Here is a 22,092-nt window from a genome sequence, read left to right as displayed (position 1 = left end):
AACACATATTCTCTTTAACATTTTTCATCAAATGGTCTTACTTTAGCGTCAACCTTTCTCTTCTTGGACATGTTGAGATTAATTGCTGACATTTGTAATTTCCGTTCACTGAAAAAATAGCCATGAAGCGCTGAAGTAGAAACACTGCACCCTAGAGGCAAGAGGTCATTTACATGTTACAATATCAAAGTGCATTTGTGGGCAATGTGTACTTAAAAATTAGCACATTCCTTATTTGAGACAATGATGCGCATTTAATGCTCTTGTGGGCCACATAAAATAGGGAGGCAGTCTGCAATCATCCTAAAGGCCTTGCACTTGACACCTGTGGGTTACAGGATCACCAGTGGCAAATCGTTTAAAATAACTTCCATTTCCATAGTACTGTATTGCAAACAATAGAACAATACTCCATCTCTTGTAGCTGAAAAGCAGTATTAGTATAGTATTAGTGTTTTAGCAGTAGAGTGGTGCATCACTCCATTGGCTAACAATGTTGCAATTACTAACAAAACTTAATTTTGGCGATTTTGAAAGGGGTTCTTTCGCGAAAAAAGTAGGCAGTTAAAAAATGTGACAGATGACAGGTTTTGGGCCAGTCCATCTTTTTAAGGGGGATTCTCAGGGCTTTCTTTGTTTTCAACAGCATTTCCTGAACAGCAGTTTAACTGCCAAAATAGCAAGGTACCAGCCGGCCTCCCTAATCACTTGCACACTATTATGTCAGTTAGATTTTGCAACTGTTGTTCAGGAAATGCTGTTGAAAACAAAGAAAGCCCTGAGAATCCCCCTTAAAAAGATGGACTGGCCCAAAACCTGTCATCTGTCACATTTTTTAACTGCCTACTTTTTTCGCGAAAGAACCCCTTTAAAGAGAACCCGAGGTGGGTTTGAAGAATATTATCTGCATACAGAGGCTGGATCTGCCTATACAGCCCAGTCTCTGTTGCTATCCCAAACCCCACTAAGGTCCCCCTGCACTCTGCAATCCCTCATAAATCACAGCCACGCTGCTGACAAACCGCTTGTCAGAGCTGGCTGTGTTTATCTCTATAGTGTCAGTCTGCTGCTCTCCCCGCCTCCTGCAGAACTCCAGTCCCCGCCTGCATCCCTTCCCTCCCTGCTGATTGGAGGGAAGGGACGGGCGCAGGGACCGGAGCTATGCAGGAGGCGGGGGAGCAGCTGAGACTGACACTACAGATGTAAACACAGCCTCACAGCATGGCTGTGATTTATGATTTATAACTGCCTACTTTTTTCGCAAAAGAACCCCTTTAAAGAGAACCCGAGGTGGGTTTGAAGAATATTATCTGCATACAGAGGCTGGATCTGCCTATACAGCCCAGTCTCTGTTGCTATCCCAAACACCCCTAAGGTCCCCCTGCACTCTGCAATCCCTCATAAATCACAGCCACGCTGCTGACAAACCGCTTGTCAGAGCTGGCTGTGTTTATCTCTATAGTGTCAGTCTGCTGCTCTCCCCGCCTCCTGCAGAACTCCAGTCCCCGCCTGCATCCCTTCCCTCCCTGCTGATTGGAGGGAAGGGACGGGCGCAGGGACCGGAGCTATGCAGGAGGCGGGGGAGCAGCTGAGACTGACACTACAGATGTAAACACAGCCTCACAGCATGGCTGTGATTTATGAGGGATTGCAGAGTGCAGGGGGACCTTAGTGGGGTTTGGGATAGCAACAGAGGCTGGTCTGTATAGGCAGATCCAGCCTCTGTATGCAGATAACATTCTTTTAACACACCTCGGGTTCTCTTTAAAGAGACACTGAAGCGAAAAAAAAAAATGATGATATTATGATTTGTATGTGTAGTACAGCTAAAAAATAAAACATTAAGATCAGACACATCAGTCTAATTGTTTCCAGTACAGGAAGAGTTGAGAAACTCCAGTTGTTATCTCTATGCAAAAAAGCTATTAAGCTCTCCGACTAACTTAGTCGTGGAGAGGGCTGTTATCTGACTTTTATTATCTCAACTGTAATTGAACTGTTTACTTTTTCTCTGCTAGAGGAGAGTTCATTACTTCACAGACTGCTCTGAAAGACTCATTTTGAATGCTGAGTGTTGTGTAATCTGCACATATTATAGGATGATGCAATGTTAGAAAAAAACACTATATACCTGAAAATAAAAATATGAGAATATTTTCTTTGCTGCTAATCTTCTAGTAATTATTCATAGTACACAACCAATTCATTATAGCATATTTTTTTTTTCGCTTCAGTGTCTCTTTAAGGTAGCGATCATATTACTTAGTGGGAAATATTATCATTATCCAAGTCCCACAGTGCAGGTCCTTGACATTTTTGTAATGCGTTTATATAGTACTGACCAATTTTCTGTTGCACTTTACTTACTTTTTTCACAAACAATAGCTCAGAATATAATGTTCTTAAAATGGTCATAATCTAATGTGCCTACCATAGCTGAATACAATTGGATGAAGGCCAGTTAACATACCAGCATGTTTCTTAGTTGTGGGAGGAAACCAGTGTGCTCAGAAGAAACATTCAAAAACGTATGGTGAACATACAAACTACATGCAAATGGAGTTATGGCTGAGATTCAAACCTAGGTCCCCAGCTGTGCATGGTTAGTCCACCTTTCTTGCTCAGTAGCTATTAACGAGACATAACTGTACTGTGACACCATGCATCTCCTGTTGTACTAAAGGCGGAGTGTAGTAGTAGTCATGTGACCACACAAACTGTATCTTTGTTTAGTACAGGGCAGTGGTGGTTGGGGGAATTTATAAATATTTCTATTCCAACAGGTTTTGCATTAAACTGATTGGTTCCAAGCATCCTGTATATCAAAAAAAGGATTTAAACTACTGTAGTTTCTCTTTAACTGTTTGTCTCCTAAATTGCACTTGCATTTATACACAATTGATGTAGATGATTTGTATGACAAATCTCTTGCTTGGATAAGTGAAAGGCATTTAAGTGTCATTATAAGCTAATGGATGCAACATTTTGAAAAAGGTTTGCAAAAGTCACGATGTGCAGGAAAGAAATATATTACCATCATTACAGATCTAGAATCGGAAAACAGCTTTGCTAGTTAAAAGGAAATATTCTACATTTAGAGTCTTTATACAGCTATCCATTTTGTTTAAAGCTGTAAGTGTTGTATAAAAAGATATCTTGACAGGTATGTTATTACAAATTCAAAGAAAGCCTAACTTCTTGCCACAGCGATTTAATATGAAGTATTCAGCTTCTGACTTTGTATGGATGAAGTACATGGCGATAAAGCATATTTATTTACACTACAGTGACAATAAAACACTTCCCTCCAACTTATTGTAATTTTATTGGGAGTCTTTACTGGTTTCTTCTCTTGACATTGCAAAACACATACAGTGCCCTTGTTTTCAAGTAGATGCTATGTAGCAATGGAATGTTATGGTTGCCTAGTGCAGTAGTATGGTAAAGTGAACAACCAATGCATAGGTTATTACTTTCTATAAAATTCCATTATACCTTAAAGAGAATCTGTATTGTTAAAATCACACAAAAGTAAACATACCAGTGCGTTAGGGGACATCTCCTATTACCCTCTGTCACAATTTCGCCGCTCCCCGCCGCATTAAAAGTGGTTAAAAACAGTTTTAAAAAGTTTGTTTATAAACAAACAAAATGGCCACCAAAACAGGAAGTAGGTTGATGTACAGTATGTCCACACATAGAAAATACATCCATACACAAGCAGGCTGTATACACCCTTCCTTTTGAATCTCAAGAGATCATTTGTGTGTTTCTTTCTCCCTGCATCTCTCATGCACTGAAGTTTCAGGCTGCTCTTTGCTTCCTGCAAACAGCTTTGCCCTTGTCTGTAATTCCTCAGTATGTGAAAGCCCAGCCAGCTCAGAGGACGATTTATCCAGCTTGTAAAAGATAAGAGAGAAGAGAGAAGCTGCTCTAATCCTAAATAACACACAGGCAGTGTGCATAGAGGGGCCTGGAAGGGGGAGTTCATAGCAGAACCACAACACTGAAGAACTTGGCAGCCTTCCAGACACAGGCCTGACAAGTCTGACAAGAGAGAGATAAGTTGATTTATTACAGAGACTGTGATAGTAGAAAGTGCTGCAGTAAGCCAGAACACAGAATAGCTTTTGGAACTTGTAGGATGATAAAAAACAGGATGCAATTTTTGTTACGGAGTCTCTTTAACACCCTTTTAATTACTACATCTATCAGTGAGAGATATTCAATAACCAACTGTAACAGAACGGTTACTCACGGTCACAAACTTAAGTCTGAATTATCGCAAATACCTTCTGTTTTAGGAAAGCAAACCCCACTAAGCATTTCTTTTTTTAGTAGGAGGGGTTTTCGGTCTCTTTTGGTCCTCTGTATTTTCCTAGTAGTTTTGGGTCAGCCAGAGCTGCTTGGGGATTCTGTTGCTCTGGTCCAAGCCCGATCCCATAGAGCCATATTAATCCCTGCCATGCACTGAGGAGGACCAACAGTCCGAAACAGGCTGTCTGCATGTTGGGTTGATTTGGCTTTGTAAAATGTAAAGCTATAGGCTTGCTAAACACCAGCAGTTCTGGATGTAAGCCTGACTTTAGGGGCATAAAGAGATCATTAGCATTTTCAGTAGTGGTGCACTGTAGGTAGCTACAGTTACACACTTAAAGAGACTCTAGCGCTGTCTCCCCCGGAATCCCCCCTGACAAGCTTGAAAAGAAAAGGTTTATTTACCTCTCCGGGATCCTGCGCAGGCACACCAGCGGCTCTTCATTCAGGTTATGCAGAAATAGCCAGGCCCCATCGTATCCGCTGTACTGTGTAGGTGCCTAGGAATCGCGCCTTCGCAGTAGAGCGGATGCGATCGGGTTCGGCTATTTCCGCCTTACCCGAACAAAGAGCCGCTAGTGCACCTGCGCATGATCGCGGTAGGTAAATCTTTATCTCGCCGCACTTGGGGGGAGGGGGGCAGCTCTGGATTGCCGGGTCACCGGAGGATGGGGGAAGCCTTGTTAGGATCCAGAGGCTTCCCCCTCTCGAGGTAAATATCCCCCAGCAGGATTTTTTTACATTACAGGTCCTCTTTAAGTCTGAATTATCGCAAATACCTTCCGTTTTAAGAAGGCAAACCACACTAAGCATTGCTTTTTTAGTAGGAGGGCTTTTCGGTCTCTTTTGGTCCCCTGTATTTTCCTAGTGGTTTTGGGTCACCCCGAGTTGTTTGGGTATTGTGTTAGAATGGTTACTGTCAGTTTTACCCAGCAGTTAGTTACATACATAAAGGTGGCACTAAAAGGGTAAACAATTTTTTTTTTGATTTTTTTTTTTTTTGTATGTACAATCTTACCATTTCTATGTAATATGAGGGGCTACCTAAAATAGCCATTCAAAGTGTATTCTTGCAGTTTACCCTTCTACTACATAGATTTGTTAAGACTGTACAAAAAAATAATGTCATTAATGGGCATCTTAAAGGGAACCCGAGGTTAAAGTGATATTGAAGCTGACATATTTCTTGATTTTAAATAATACTAGTCGCCTGGCAGTCCTGCTAATCCTCTGCCTCTAATACTTTAAAGAGTAACTGTTAGCCCCCAAAGTGAAATTTAAATCTCTACAGCAATGTTTTATTTAGTATTAAAGTGATCCAAAAAGCCAATGCAGAACTTAAAAATCAATATAATTTTGTTACTATGTAGCCTTTTGCCCAAGCTAATGACGCAAAACCGCATATCTGATACTGATGAGCATGCAGAGCATGCCTATGTGTGCCCGACCCCCCTCTCCCCCCTCTCCCCCCTAGGACCAGGTGCCGATCTATTCGCACCACAAACAGCTGACCGCTCTGACAGGGAGAGAGAGCGGGAGCACTTCCAGCGCCGCCACGGCAGAGCAGCCGCCGCCGTGCATCTCTCTCACATGTCTCACATGTGACTCGGCGGCGGCTGCTCTGCGTGGCTGCGCTGGAAGTGCTGCCGCTCTCTCTCCCTGTCAGAGCGGTCAGCTGGTTGTGGTGCGAATAGATCGGCACCTGGTCCTAGGGGGGAGAGGGGGGAGAGGGGGGTCGGGCAGACATAGGCATGCTCTGCATGCTCATCAGTATCAGATATGCGGCTCTGCGTCATTAGCTTGGGCAAAAGGCTACATAGTAACAAAATTATATTGATTTTTAAGTTCTGCATTGGCTTTTTGGATCACTTTAATACTAAATAAAACATTGCTGTAGAGATTTAAATTTCACTTTGGGGGCTAACAGTTACTCTTTAAGCCATAGACCAGTGGTGTCAAACTGAAATACAAAGTGGGCCGAAATTGAACACAGGGACCAAGTCGAAGGCGAACCTCCATGTTCAGTGGCCACCTCTTTACCTTACATAGTTCCCTGGTACCTAGTGGCTCTCCCCTACACAGTTACCCGATGTTAAGTGGTGCTCCCTCCCTTATACAGTTCCCTGTTGTCTAGTGGCCCCCTCCCTGCCCCATACAGTTCCCTGTTGTCTAGTGGCCCTCTCCCTGCCCTACACAGTTCCCTGGTGTGTAGTGACATCCTCCCTCCCCATGCAGTTCCCTGGCGTCTAGTGTCCCCCTTCCTCCTCCATACAATACCCTGGTGCCTAGTGAACCCCCTCCTTTCCCTATACAGTTACTGGGTGTTTAGTGCACCTCCTCCCTCCCCTTTACAGTACCCCGGTGTCTAGTGCTTTCCCCCTTCCTCCCCCATATGGCTACCCTGGTGATCTAGGGCTTCACCTTCAATATAGTTTCCCTGGTGGTCTAGAGTGGTCCAAACATAATGCAAAGTGGGAAACGACTTGGGGGCTAAATTTGATGGCTTTCAGGACCAGATTTGGCACGCGGGCCGGAGTTTGACATGTGTGCCTTAGACCCTGAACAAGCATGCATCAGCAACAAATCTGACTGGATTAGCTGCATACTTGTTCCAGGTGTGTTATTTAGACCCTACTGACCAGAAAGATCAGCAGGATAGCCAGGCAGCTTCTATTGTTTAGCCCCCTCCCGACCACCTAACGCCGATTAGCGTCAGGAGGTTGGCAGCCCCAGGACCGCCTAACGCCGAAAGGCGTCAAGTCTTGGGGCGGAGTTTTGCAGGGGATCATGTGCACCGATGCGTGCATCCTCGCTTTAATGACGGAGATCTGCTCCATCATCAGTCTAACAGCCGTCAGACTGTTAGACGGCAAAACCGATGTGTGTTTACATTAACCATTTCAGCCGCCCAGACGTTAAGCTCAGCTGCGCTCTCCCGCTCCTGCACGCGGGCGCGCCCCCGTGTCCCCGCTGTGTCCCCCGGTAGCCCTGGAATCAGTGAAAGGGAACATGGTTCCCGATCACCGATCCCTGCCCTCCGCAGAAAAACCGAAACGCTCACCCGTGAGGCTTCGGCTCTTCTGCCCGGAAAAATGTACGCATCCCCCTTGTACTTCCGCATAGTGAGAAGTACAAGGAGGGAAACCAAAAATGAAGGTGGCCATCTTGTGGCCAAATAGTAAAACGTCATCAACACATTTTCTACATTAAAATGTACACATCTAGCAACATTAAAAAATAACTGTTTATGTCCCACGCCAAAATATTCCCCAAATAAAATTTTTAATGGATACAAAAAAAAATTACAATTTAAAAAAAAAAAAAAAAAAAGACAAATAGTTACCTAAGGGTCTGAATTTTTTAAATATGCATTTGAAGGGGTATACTACAAACATTTTTTTTAAATTATAAGCTTGTTAATAGTGATGGATGCAAAACGGAAACAATGCACCTTTATTTCCAAATAAAATATTGGCGCCATACATTGTGATGGGGACAAAATTTAAATGGTATAATAACCGAGACATACGGGCAAATAAAATACATAGGTTTTAATTATGGTAGCATGGATTATTTTAAAGCTATAATGGCCGAAAACTGAGAAATAATGAATTTTTTCAATTTTTTTCTTATTAATCCTGTTAAAATGCATTTACAGTAAAGTGGCTCTCAGCAAAATGTACCACCCACAGAAAGCCCAATTAGTGGCGGAAAAAACAAGATATAGATCAATAAATTGTGATAAGTAGTGATAAAGTTATTAGCGAATTAATGGGAGGTGAAAATTGCTACGATGCATAAGGTGAAAAATCCCAGCGGACTGAAATGGTTAAACAGCGATGCGATCTACGGCATCACTGTACTGGGGACAGCCGTGTCACTCTGCTGTTCCCTTGGGAGGCTCAGAGTGCAAACGGCTCTCATCGGCTAATGCCTATGAGAGCTGATCGCTGGGATTGGCTGTTGGGGGGAGGGGAGGTGAACAAAATAAAGAAAAAAATAGAGAAATTTATTAATAATAAAAGAACAAATAAACAAAAAAATAAACATCACAACAGCTATTAGAGCCCACCAACAGAAAGCTCTGTTGGTGGGCAGAAAAGGGGGGTTCACATGTGTGCTAAGTTGTATGGCTCTGCAGCGAGCTCTTAAAGCTGCAGAGCACATATTTGTAAGAAATAGGGTTACTTTTAAGAGACATTGAGAACTCTGAACAAAATATGTGCTGATAAACATTGCCTGGACCCTTTTAGTAAAGCATTAAAAAATAGGTATTTAAAAGACCTAATTTTGTCTCTTGTGAAATGAGAAATAATTAGATGGCATCTTCAATGCTAAGTTATCAGACTGTTGCAATATGAAATCTACCATTGTTCTGGTATTGCTCTAGTTATATTAATGCTTTCAGGCTGCATTCACAGTGGGACGTTGCGTTGTAATGCAACATTAAAGTCACAACGCAGCATTACAACGCAACGCAAAAAAAAAAAGTTGGTAACGCACATTAACAATGCATTACCGTTGCATACAGTAGGTACTGTAAAGCATACAGGCAATTAAAAGTATGCTTTCCTGTACCTGGTAACGTGTGCATTTAGAGGTAATGCACTGCAAGGGGTGAGTTACCATAGCGTTATGGGTTACCATGCATTGCTAACGTCGCACCGTAAATGACGCATAGGATTAGCATTGCAATGCGGTAAGCTGTGTTTTAAGAGTTTATAACGCAGCTCCGCAACGTCCCAACGTGAATGCAGCCCCAGTAATATAAAAAAAATGGCTCATGTTGCAATAAAATGTCTAATAATTTGTTTTTATCAAACATAGAGATGTAAACACACTTAAAGTGAGAAGGGTATGGAGGCTGCCATATTAAACAGTGCAGATTGCCTGCTGCCCAGCTGATCATGTGCCTCTAATACTTATAGCCCCAGACCCAAACAAGCATGCAGAACAGGTGCTCTGAGTGGATTAGCTGCATGCTTGTTTCAGGTGTGTGATTCAGACACCAACGCAGAGAGATCAGGGGGACTCCAAGGAAAATGATATTGTTTAAAAGGAGATAAGTATGGCAGCCACCATATGCTTCTCACTTCAGGTATTAGGCTAAGGGATATTTGTAGAAGGGTTCCACTGTTTGACTAACTGGCTGTGTGTTAGCTCATGGCCAATGATACACCTTGTTTATCATCACTATGGGTAAAATGACTGTCGTTGGGGGTAAATTGTCTGCTTTAGAAACCTAGGTGATTGTCTGCTTTAGAAACCTATTTAAAACCCTATTATTTTCTTCAAATTAATTCTCAGTAACCACGTTTTTTTCATAGATCTTTCAAAACTTCTATGAAGGTACTATCCATTTTGGACCAACTTATAAGTATGACATTGGATCAGAGGCTTACGACACCAGTGAAAAATGCAGAACTCCTGCGTGGACGGATAGAGTATTATGGTGGAGAAAGAAATTACCGTTTGAGAAATCGGGTATTGTGAAATTATTGTATGACGTTTTTATTGAGCAATCTAACAACAATAAATACAGATCAGCTAAGGACTGTTAACCAGATGTCACATGCTGACACTTGGAGCACAGTAAGAGTCATGCTGATCTATTAAGTTGACACCAGTTGTGATTCATATTATTTTCCGCCTGTAAAAAAGCTTTTGTTTTCTTTCTATTATAATAATGTAATAATGCATCAGTAGCATTCAAATAAATTGAAACTCCAGGTTAAAACCTGACCCTCTTTAAAGGGACCCTGTAGTTACCACAAATGTTGTAAATTACAACTGGCCTTGGTGTGGGGTGTACTTATGATCTGTGTGTTCCTTCCACCTATTCTCTACCTACCTTATACTAATAGGAATTTCCTCTACCAAATCAGCTCTTCCTGGAACATCAGATAGAAGAGCTGATTTGCTAGAGGAAATACCAGTTAGCATTACAGTGGTATTTTCTCTAGCAAATCAGTCCTTCTGTCTGATGATCTTACAGGACTAAAGCCTCGCACATGCATATAAGGACTGTGGGTCACTGTGATCAGGACTTGATCCTGTGGACGACTTTCCAGTGCAGATTTCTTTACAAAAGCATCACTAACCTAGAGGCAGGCCATGTGTCTGTCAGTGTGGATCAGGGATGAAGTGTGGGGCACGTTGGAGTGGTTTCTGGGGGCAGGGTGTGTAGGAACGTACTTAGGGGTTAACATAGGGGTTAGTTTGGTTAAAAAAAAGACCTCTGTCCATCAAGTTCATCCAGAAAAAAAAACAAAAAAAAACCACTGTCCTTAACCTGCACACATCACAGTTGATCCAAAAGTTAGTCCTTAGAAGGCCTGGGCCAATTAGCCTTAAAGGGAAGGTCCAAGCAAAAAAAAAAATGAGTTTAACTTACCTGGGGCTTCTACCGGCCCCATGTAGCCATCCTGTGCCCTCGTAGTCACTCACTGCTGCTCCAGTCCCCCGCTGGCAGCTTTCTGACCTCGGAGGTCAGGGCCGCATTGTGTACATTTTTACGCATTCCCGCTAGTGCAGGAACATTAACACATACATTTTTACGCGTTAGTGGTGCAACGCATACATTTTTGTTCCTGCACTAGCTGGAATGCGTAAAAATGTATGCAATGTGGCCCTGACCTCCGAGGTCAGAAAGCTGCCAGCGGGGGACTGGAGCAGCAGTGAGTGACTACGAGGGCACAGGATGGCTACATGGGGCTGGTAGAAGCCCCAGGTAAGTGAAACTCATTTTTTTTTTTTTTGCTTGGACCTTCCCTTTAACCACTTGATGACCCAGCCTTTACCCCCCCCTTAAGGACCAGCGCTGATTTTGCTGATCTGTGCTGGGTGGGTACTACAGCCCCCAGCACAGATCAAACACCAGGCAGAGCGACCAAATCACTCCCCCTTTTTTCCCCACTAGGGCGATGATGTGCTGGGGGGGGGTCTGATCGCTCCTGCCTGCGTGTGGCTGGATTCCCCCTCTCCCTCTCCTCCCTCCCTTCCTCGGAGATCGGAGGCTGCACAGGAACGGATCTGTCCTGTGCAGCCTCTAACAGGCTCCTGCCTGTCATGTGACAGCGATCCCCGGCCACTGATTGGCCAGGGATCGCTGATCTAGTACAACGCTGCTACTGTTAGCAGCGTTGTACAAATGTAAACAAAGTGAAATATTTCCGCTTGTGTTTGCATTTAGCCTGCGAGCCGCGATCGGCGGCCCGCAGGCTATTCACGGAGCCCCCCGCCGTGAATTGACAGGAAGCAGCCGCTCGCGCTCGCGGCTGTTTCCCAGTGGCGGCTCCAGGAATTTTTTTTAGGGGGTGCTATGCAGGTGCTGGACCAATTTCTGGGGGAGCTGACGACCTGCGGCGCGCTTAGCGCGCCACGGCAAAAAATGGGTGTGGCTACAACCTGCGGCGCGCAAAGCGCGCCGTGGCGAAAAAATGGGTGTGGTCATGACCGGATGAGGGCGGGGCTAACTGTAATTTAAAGTGAACCCAGGGTGAGAGTGATATGGTGGCTGCCATATTTATTTCCTTTTAAACAATTCTAGTTGCCTGGCAGCCCTGCTGATCTATTTGGCTGTAGTAGTGAACTGAATTACACCAGAAACAAGCATGCAGCTAATCTTGTCAGTTCTGACAATATTGTCAGAAACCCCTGACCTGCTGCATGCTTGTTCAGGGTCTATGGTTGAAAGAATTAGAGGCAGAGGACCAACACGGCAGCCAGGCAGCTGGTATTACTTAAAAGGAGATAAATATGGCAGCCTCAATATTATTCTCACCTCGGGTTCCCTTTAAAAGTGCAACGCAAAGACAGAGGGCCCAAGTTTTGGTGACCCTTTTCCCAGAAAATTCACATAATTGTGCAGGTTTTCTCAAGAAAATACACGTAATGTGAGCAGATTTTAACAAAAAACACGTCCAATGACCCCAATATGCACAATCGGTAGCAGATATGGTCCCAATATGCACAATCGGTAGCAGATATGGTCCCAATATGCACAATCGGTAGCAGATATGGTCCCAATATGCACAATCGGTAGCAGATATGGTCCCAATATGCACAATCGGTAGCAGATATGGTCCCAATATGCACAATCGGTAGCAGATATGGTCCCAATATGCACAATCGGTAGCAGATATGGCCCCAATATGCACAATCGGTAGCAGATATGGCCCCAATATGCACAATCGGTAGCAGATATGGCCCCAATATGCACAATCGGTAGCAGATATGGCCCCAATATGCACAATCGGTAGCAGATATGGCCCCAATATGCACAATCGGTAGCAGATATGGCCCCAATATGCACAATCGGTAGCAGATATGGCCCCAATATGCACAATCGGTAGCAGATATGGCCCCAATATGCACAATCGGTAGCAGATATGGCCCCAATATGCACAATCGGTAGCAGATATGGCCCCAATATGCACAATCGGTAGCAGATATGGCCCCAATATGCACAATCGGTAGCAGATATGGCCCCAATATGCACAATCGGTAGCAGATATGGCCCCAATATGCACAATCGGTAGCAGATATGGCCCCAATATGCACAATCGGTAGCAGATATGGCCCCAATATGCACAATCGGTAGCAGATATGGCCCCAATATGCACAATCGGTAGCAGATATGGCCCCAATATGCACAATCGGTAGCAGATATGGCCCCAATATGCACAATCGGTAGCAGATATGGCCCCAATATGCACAATCGGTAGCAGATATGGCCCCAATATGCACAATCGGTAGCAGAAATGACCCCAATATGCACAATCGGTAGCAGAAATGACCCCAATATGCACAATCGGTAGCAGAAATGACCCCAATATGCACAATCGGGAGCAGAAATGACCCCAATATGCACAATCGGTAGCAGAAATGACCCCAATATGCACAATCGGTAGCAGAAATGACCCCAATATGCACAATCGGTAGCAGAAATGACCCCAATATGCACAATCGGTAGCAGAAATGACCCCAATATGCACAATCGGTAGCAGAAATGACCCCAATATGCACAATCCGTAGCAGACATGACCCCAATATGCACAATCCGTAGCAGACATGACCCCAATATGCACAATCCGTAGCAGACATGACCCCAATATGCACAATCCGTAGCAGACATGACCCCAATATGCACAATCCGTAGCAGACATGACCCCAATATGCACAATCCGTAGCAGATATGGCCCCAATATGCACAATCAGCATCACCTGAAAAAGAAAAGAAAAACCCATTTACTCACCTACAGCCAGAAGACCTTCTTTCCCGACCTCCTGTCCCGACCTCCTTGTGGCGCGCAGCGCCCGCGCGCCCACGATCCTCTTCCTTCCCGACGTCACGACGAGACTTCCTGCCTGCATGCAGAGAGCAGGGCTACGGGAAAATGGCCGCCCGAAGCCATGCACTGCAGAAGTCTGCAGAACAGGGCTCCGGGCGGCCATCTTACCGTAGCCCTGCCTGCTGCTCCGTGCTGCCGCTGTGTGAACTGACTTGGCGTCTTTTAGACGCCTGAAGTCAGTTCACTCCAGGGGGTGCTTTGGGGGTGCTTGGACAATTCTAGGGGGTGCTCGAGCACCCCCTTGCACCCCCCTGGCGCCGCCCCTGCTGTTTCCTGATTAATTAGCCTGCAGCCGGCGACGCAGATCTGCGTCGCTGGTCCTGCAGCTGCCACTTTGCCGACGCGCGTTATGAGTGCGCGGTCGGCAAGTGGTTAAAAGAGAAAAATTCCTTCCCGACTCCAGAGGCAGTCAGATAAAGCCCTGAATCAACTCTGCCGGGTTGAGCATCACAAGCATGCATGATCTTTAGGCGGTGTTAGGGGCCTCCTTTACCCGTGCTAGATTCTCTCTTAGGCAGTCATTATTGGCTGCCGCAGCTGAGTTTCTTCCAGCTTTTGTACATATCTTAATGGAGCTGAACTCAGTCAGCCTTCTTCCAACTGACAAAAATTCTACCCAGGGTGGTAGCAATCGTGCTGCAATCATATTCCCTTTGGTAATCTGCACACCTTACCCTCACTGGCCTGTAAAATCATGTGGTGAGGAAGGGTTCCTCACCACATGATTTTACAGGCCAGTGAGGGTAAGGTGTGCAGATTACCAAAGGGAATATGATTGCAGCACGATCGAGGATAGGAGGTATCTTAGTCTTAGGCCTGGTGCACACCAGAGGAGTTTTTCTGAGCGTTTTGAGTTTTTAAATCTGCTGCTAAGGTTATCCTATGTGTCTGTGCACACTGGAGCAATGAGGTTTTGTAAAAAAAAAAACATAGCATTACATTGGGTAGAGCGTTTGAAACCTCTAGCGTTTGGGCGCTAGTCACCTATGAGGCAGCGCTCCTAAATAAGAGTATCTTTTCAAAAGGTATGAATGAGAGGTGATGGGGTAACTTCATCACACTTTGCTAAGCTCCACAAGCAGATATTTGATTTAGGAGTAGCAAGATCCCTGCAAAACTCGATAGTCTCTAGACTAACATTAGCTCAGTGTATAAGTCATCTCTATACCTGTTTACAAATCTTCAGTAGCCTTGGGCATAGGATTGGTGTTTTTGTAATGCTGATGATATCCATGGCTTTTTACTTTATTAGATTGTTTACACCCTAGGTTCTCAACGTGTGGTACACGTACCCAAGGGGGTACTTCTGATGGTTCCAGGGGGTACTTTGGCTTGATATACTTAACCAAGAATACGAAAATCAGGGATGAGCAGAAACTACGCCAGTGCGAATTTACGCATCGTAGTTTGCATCTACGCATCGTAGTTTGTAGGTGAAGTTGCAGAACTACGCGTACGAATTTATGCGTAGCGAAGTACCGCTACGCGTAGCTTACGCTTACTATGCGTAGTTAACATGTGTATAGCGTAGTGAACTACGTATGCATTACTCGCGTCTATTTTTCCGCGTACGATTGTATGCTTACAAATTTAAGCATTAGAAAGGGGAATGTACGCATAGAAGAGTTCCCGGGATAAGCATCTAAAGAGGAATTAATGCGTAACATTTTCTGCATACAGGCATAAGCATCCGCATACACTATGCTTCGCACTACGCGTAATTGCGTATTTTAACGCGTATTCTACGAAATGCATACGAAGCGAATATTTGATTTCGAAGCCGTAGTTTGGCGAAGCGTAATTGCGTAAAACTACGCGTAGTTCCAGCGTAGCGAAGTTGGCTGACTACGACCATCCCTGACGAAAATTTAGAGTTTTAGAAAATGATAAATCTTAGTTTAACACCAAATTAGTGTTTTAGTTAATTAAAAACAATAGTAAATACTTGGAAATTGTTTGAACCAATTATCATGTACTAAGATTAAATATATATTTGTCAAGGGGTACTTGTGATGATGTTTACTATGATACTTGGTGAGTTCAGGGTTTTAAAAGGGGTACATACCAATAAAATGTTGAGAAACACTGGTTTACACTATGCTGCAGAGCAGTGCAATGTGCCCAAGGTACTGCTGATGGGCTTTTGCATTAAAGGAACACTATCTCAAAGTTCTCATTTTTAAATACCCCTATAGTAGTTACTGCAGGTATACAGAAGAATCAGTGTATTTGTTTTAATTGTTAGTGATGCTCCTTTAACATGTATGTGTAAATGGATGCTGCGATACAAGACTCGCTCACTGACGCTGACAGACTTTGTAATCAACCATTAAATTATGAAGGTGAAGCCTTGCAAGGCGGTATAAATAAACTATAATGCAGATGCAGCCTTATTTTTTTTCTATCATCACCACCCCAACTGTCATACATTTCACTGTGAGCTATCATGAGCCATAACCGATGTTTCTCCAGCGTGCACACATCAAAACCCAAACCCCTAGCACTTTCGCCCCTGCAGGCATTTATCAAAGCAGCATCTGCATTATAGTTTATTAAGTCTTCACCTATAATTTAATGGTGGATTCCAAAGTCCGTCAGTGCAGTGAGCCTTGTATCATAGCATCCATTTACACATGGATGTTACAGGAGTATTTAAAAGTAAGGGCTTTCATGATAGAGGTCTTTTACATGCTGCTCTTCCATTCACACCAGTGTGATGTGGAGTGCTTCAAACTGACTGGGCCCCATCGTACAAGGCATATGTGTCAATACAGGTTTTGTGTCTTTTGTATGTAAGAGGATTTTGCTGTGTACTTAGCTTTGAGTTATTTAAGTTATTTAAGTCCGCAATCAATATTCTCATTCACAACATTTACTGGAACAGTAACAGGGATGAGGGGGACAGTCCTTGGTCCCCTACCCCTCCAAACATGGAGATGGCAGATACTCCACCTAGTTAGTAGGTCAGTGATGGATAATTCAAGGGTCATTAATTATCAGCAATAGTAAGGCCCGGTTCAAACTACCATTTTTTTGTGGATCGGAACCGGACCGTATACTATACAAACGGAACGGACGGAAATGGATCCAATGTTAATCTATGGGACCGTACACATCCGTCCGTCCGTACGGATACGTTGCATACGTTCCGGTCCCCTGATCGAAAAAATGCTGCAGGCCCTAATTTTCCAGACCGTTGCTCCCTGCGGACCTGAAACGTAAGGTTGTACAGGGCAATAGGAACCAATGAAAAACGGAACTGAACAACACACTGGCTATAAAAACGGACCTTTCTAGCCGCTTCCCTGTGTACTCTCTATGGTACTGCTCTATGGTACAGCGGCCATCTTGGCTTGTTTGTTTGGCACATGGGCCTGGAAGTGCTGCAGGAGTGGGATCCATCCCAGTTTGTGGATTTCTGTAAAGAGATGGAATTCATAAGGCCATACAGCATTGAGGACCTGATTGTCCAAGTGAAGGGGCGACCTGCCCTTTGGGACAAGGGACACCCAGACCACAGTAACCTCCGGAAGTGCAGAAGGTTGTGGGAGGACATCTGCAAAACTCATGTGCAGGGATTCGATGAACTAAATCAGAAGCGGAAAACTGCTCAAGGTATGTTTACAATGGATGTTGGGAGGGTGTGATGTGTTGCAGCTGTGTGATTTCTTGGTGTGGGGGGTGGTTTCATAGTGAATATGTAGCACGCAGGCCTTGTCCCAACCACCTGTGTCTGGGCCGCAGGTGCATGACTGCTTGCCTGCGGCTCAGACACGCATGCTCTGCGTACCCTTGTCCCACCCACTACCCGTGTCCCAACCACGTGTGTCTGGGCCGCAGGCGCATAATTGCTTGCCTGCGGCTCAGACATGCATGCTCTGTGTACCCACAACCATACCTCCCAACTTTTTCAGATGAGAAAGAGGGACACGTAAGCCATGCCCTTTCCACACCCCTGATCACGCCCCTGTCGCACCCCTAGTCATGCATGCCATAAAGATTTCATAAGAAAAATGTGTTGTTTTATAATTCAAACCACACTGGTCCTTTCTATCCTGGTTCATTCTCCTTCATTTAACATTTTAAAATTAGTAATATATCAATTTAAAGGATGGGAATAAAGTTTAGAGTCAATCAAACACATTTTTTTTAGTAGAGAAATGTATATATTTACATAGAATTCGTTCTGAAAGAGGGACAAATGAGGAGGAAAGAGGGACAGAGGGACAGGGCTTCCAAAGAGGGACTGTCCCTCCGAAAGAGGTAAAGTTGGGAGCTATGCCACAACCAACATTACGTCCAGTCAAACAATTTAGAAACGTAAATAATTTTTTATTAAAAATTAACAAAATAAACCAATGCATAAAATAATCCTATTAACCAAATAACCAACAAGCAAAATAAACTAAATTGTATGGTTGTCCTTGTGGAGTCATAAAATAATCAGCCAAACTGTCCCTGTTTGCGTGTACCTCCGCATTGGCTGAAGTGGGAGTACCTCTGGTAGGTTAGGAATGTCCACTTCCTCCTGGTGCACAAAATTGTGATGCATGCTGCTTTGACAATGTGGACAGCGTTGTCAGGCTTCAGTAGCAGTGGTGTGTGGAAAATCCTCCACTTGTTCATCAGGATTTCAAAGGTACACTCCACCATTCGGTGAACGCGGCTGAGCCGTGCGTTAAAAATTGGATGTTTCTGGTCGAGGCCCCTGTCAGGGTATGACCCCATAACATGGGTAGACAGGGCAAAAGCCTCATCTCCCACAAAGACAAAGGGGTAGGCGGGTGTTGTTCTCCCAGGCCAAGGTTTCTCAGCGGGTAGGTGCAGTTGGTTTTTCTCCAGCCGGTGGTACAGTGTGGTGTTTTGAAATATGATGGAAGTCATTGGTACTACCGTATGACCCCACGTCTATGTATACAAATTTGTAGTCCGCATCATCCACTGCCATTAGGACAATACTAAAGTACTTTTTGTAATTGAAGTAATGGCTGCCACTCCTCAGCGATTTCCGGATCCTGATGTGCTTTCCGGCAATCGCACCTACACAATTCGGGAACCGACACTCCAGAAGTGGTCTGAGACCTCCTCCCATTTTTGGGTGTGTGGAACAGGCATATATGTGGCCCTCAACCTACTCCAGAGAATTTTGGAGGTCCTCACTATGATGCCTGCCACGGTACTCTTTCCAATTCTGAAGGTTATGTGTAGAGATGCATAGGATTGCCCAGTTGCCATGAACCCAAGAGAGATATAATAAAGTTATTATTTTTTGTTTTTTGCAGTTGAAAAATACAAGACCCGATGGCACAGTGTACGCAACGCCTATGTCAAGGATCTGAGAATTTAGCACGAATAACAAAGGAGTGGAACTGGATCCTCCAAAAGGACACCCTATTGTTTCACATGTCAACTGGCGTTCTTGCAAACTTCTGTGGAGGCTAGAGTGTAAGTTGAACTACTTTTACCTTTTGTAAAAACACGGCATATGATGATAACAACAACACATGGTATATATATCATGGTATATTATGGTAACATTTTCCTTTGTACATTTTCCTTTCCTATCTACAGGACTGAAGATAATTTTCAGGAGGATGAGGACCTCGACACGGATCGGGAGGTCGTTGATATTGGGGACAGTGACGATGATGTGTTTCAAGACATTGATGATGACCCTGTGCTGGACATGGACTATTTGCCACCACCTGCCAGTAGGCAGGTTTCCGTGGACTCCAAGCGGTCTGAAACTGAGGACTTGACCCTCCCTCCCCAGGACCCTGGTCCTGATCCTACCCCAACCGACACTGTCCAGGACACTCCACAGGCACCAGCAAACAATGTTTAGGAGAAGCACCAAAAATGGATAAAGTTTTAATGTGCCTTGGTCAAAGTCTCAGTGCCCAGAGACTTACATCAAGCAGTCAAAAATTTGGACCGGCACCACTCCAAAAATAGTATTAATGCTCTTTTATTGAATCAATGGCTCAGCAATGACAGACGCTGTTTCGGGCCATGCCCTTTATCAAATTGCAACAGCCTCAGGCTTGATTACTCCACAGGCACCATCCACTAGTGCTGCCCAGCCCCATAGAGTCCAAACCTCAGAGGCAGAAACCCCTCTGGCTTCAAGGAGGCGGAGAGCTGCTTCTGTACCCACAAGAAGGGAGACTGAGGAAGAGATGTTGGGTGCACTGTCAGGCCTACTTGGCATCCTCAGAAGCCAAGAATCCATTGTTACCAGGCAGATGCTGGATGGATACAGAAGCAATTTGATAGAGGGCTATCGGGTCGCTTCAAAAAGAGCTAGACATGGTGCACAGGCACTACTAGGATGAAGTAAAACTGCTGCATGATGAATATCGTGCACAATTTGACCAAATCCAACAGCAGCACCACAACCAAGTATCGCAATTGCAACAGCAGATACATCAAATGCAAAGCCATAGTGCAGAAGTCATGCGACATCAAGGGCACCCAACCTACCACACCCTCATGTCCCTTTTTCCCTTGGTGGACAAAGTCCCAAGTGGCAGTATGCTGTTGTGCCACTACAGACTTCTAGAGGCTGTCAAATCACACATGGAACCACAGTTTCAGGCCCAACCACCAGTGTTTAGACCACCTACATCCTGGCAATCCCCTTCCCAAACCAATCAAGGGTATAGAGGGAGTGCATATGAGAGCCAAAGGTACACCGAGTTAGAAACAGGTTCTAGCAGTTCAACCATTGGTACCCATGACACTCCTGACCAACCATCTACACCAGGGCTGCCCAATAGGTCGATCGCGATCTACCGGTAGATCGCGGCCGCCCGGCCGCTTTTTGTTACATTCTGAAGCCATGCAGCTGCGGGTGTCAGATTTTGCTGCCATCGCAGCATCAGTGAGGAGAGAGGAGGCACGGCTGAAGGGGAGGCGTGGCTGAAATCGAAAGAGGAGCAAATGAGGAGACAGCATCTCCTCCCCTCCAGTCTGCGAGACAGCGTCTCCTCCCCTCTAGTCTGCGAGACAGCGTCTCCTCCCCTCTAGGCTGCCTGTGATAAGACGTGTATAGAGTCTCCTCCCCACCAGGCTGCCTGTGAGGCTGTGAGATTTGCAGAGTGTCTTCCCCCCTGGCCTCCAGACGTCTCCTACCCTCAGGCAGAGAAAAGTACACAGCGTGGCCAAATAGCTTCAGAAACTTTCTGATGCTGACTGCTGTGTTTGAAGGTGGTAAAAGGATTTGTGTGCTGGGATGGGGAGGGGGGATTCTGCAGTTATTTGCGAAGTAAAGTAGCTCGCGAACTGAAAAAGTGTGGGCACCCCTGATCTACACCAAACCTTTTTCTTGGATCAGGGTCAGACACAAAATTGTAATGTACAATTGAAAAAGAAAGTTGTGCTTCTAAAGCCCTCCCCTAGGACGCGGCCTTCAGAACCTGTCCCCTAGGAACCGCAACATGTCCTGGCTCGGCCCAACCCGGCTACCAGCCTGGTTCCTTTGGCCTTAGCATGGCATGTTGCCGTTCCTGTGGGTCAGGTTTAGAAGGCGAAGCCTAAGGGACTCTATGCCCACATTATACCCTCACCTGTGGACTATAGTGTCCTTTTTGCACTAGTTTTTTGCACTAGTTGGGCTCTGTGCCCCATTGTACCCACACCCAGTGTGTGTCTGTTGAACTGCAAATTGTAGCACTACTTGGGCCTCCCCTAGGAAGTGGCCTTCAGAACCTGTCCCCTAGGAACCGCAACATTTCATGGCTCGGCCCAACCCTGCTACAAGCCTGGTTCCTTTGGCCTTGGCATGGCATGTTGCTGTCCCTGTGGGTCAGGTTTAAAAGGCGACGCCCAAGGGACTCTGTGCCCACAGTTTATGTTCTGTTTTTTAAAAATTTAAAAAAAATGTTTGCTCTCTTCCATGTTGGAAGACTGTGGTGTTCACTTCCATGTTGGAAGCTTTATTTATTTTTCAATTGTTGGAAGGTTTTGTAATAAAACTTTTTGGTTTAAAAAAAATGTTGGCGTTGTTGTTACTAAACTTAGAGTGATCATTAGCTGTTCCTCTGGTGTGGTATCCTTCTTCCTGAGGTCATTCCTCACTATCTCCAGTAGGGTATCACACCTGTGACAAGAGGTAGAAAGGATTATAGAAATGGAAAGAGTTTGCTGTGGGGCAAAGTGTTGTGGGGAGAGTGGGGTTGGGGTGGGTAGGTATGGATACTTACAGGGATATGGACATCCGGCAGTAGCTGCAAAATTTTTCTGGGCGTCTCAGGTCCTAGTACAGTGTCTTGAACTGTCCCTTTTTCTGCCTTTCAAGGAGTAGTGGGTGCACCCACCATCTCCTGCGAACAGCTGGCTTCCGTCCCACATAGTAGTAGGTGAAAATTTGGGCTATTCCAAGCCAGAAACTGCAGAAGTACACTGGATCCATTGTCCAAAC

General features: G+C 44.9%; 1 protein-coding gene across 6 annotated transcripts in view; it reads left to right on the top strand.

Annotated features, from left to right (window-relative positions):
* The window catches only part of SYNJ2 (synaptojanin 2), a 289,087-nt gene that overhangs the window by 155,911 nt on the left and 111,084 nt on the right, over positions 1-22,092 (top strand). For all 6 annotated transcript variants that reach the window (XM_068231852.1, XM_068231851.1, XM_068231850.1 and 3 more), the window contains one exon: positions 9,645-9,801. In XM_068231852.1, coding sequence (XP_068087953.1) covers positions 9,645-9,801 — 157 coding nt within the window. The remainder of the gene's footprint in view (positions 1-9,644; positions 9,802-22,092) is intronic.

Source organism: Hyperolius riggenbachi, chromosome 4 (assembly GCF_040937935.1).
Source record: "Hyperolius riggenbachi isolate aHypRig1 chromosome 4, aHypRig1.pri, whole genome shotgun sequence".
Taxonomy (NCBI): Eukaryota; Metazoa; Chordata; class Amphibia; order Anura; family Hyperoliidae; genus Hyperolius; species Hyperolius riggenbachi.
The sequence above is the reverse complement of the archived record's forward strand: the minus strand, read 5'-3'. Positions and strand labels throughout refer to the sequence as shown.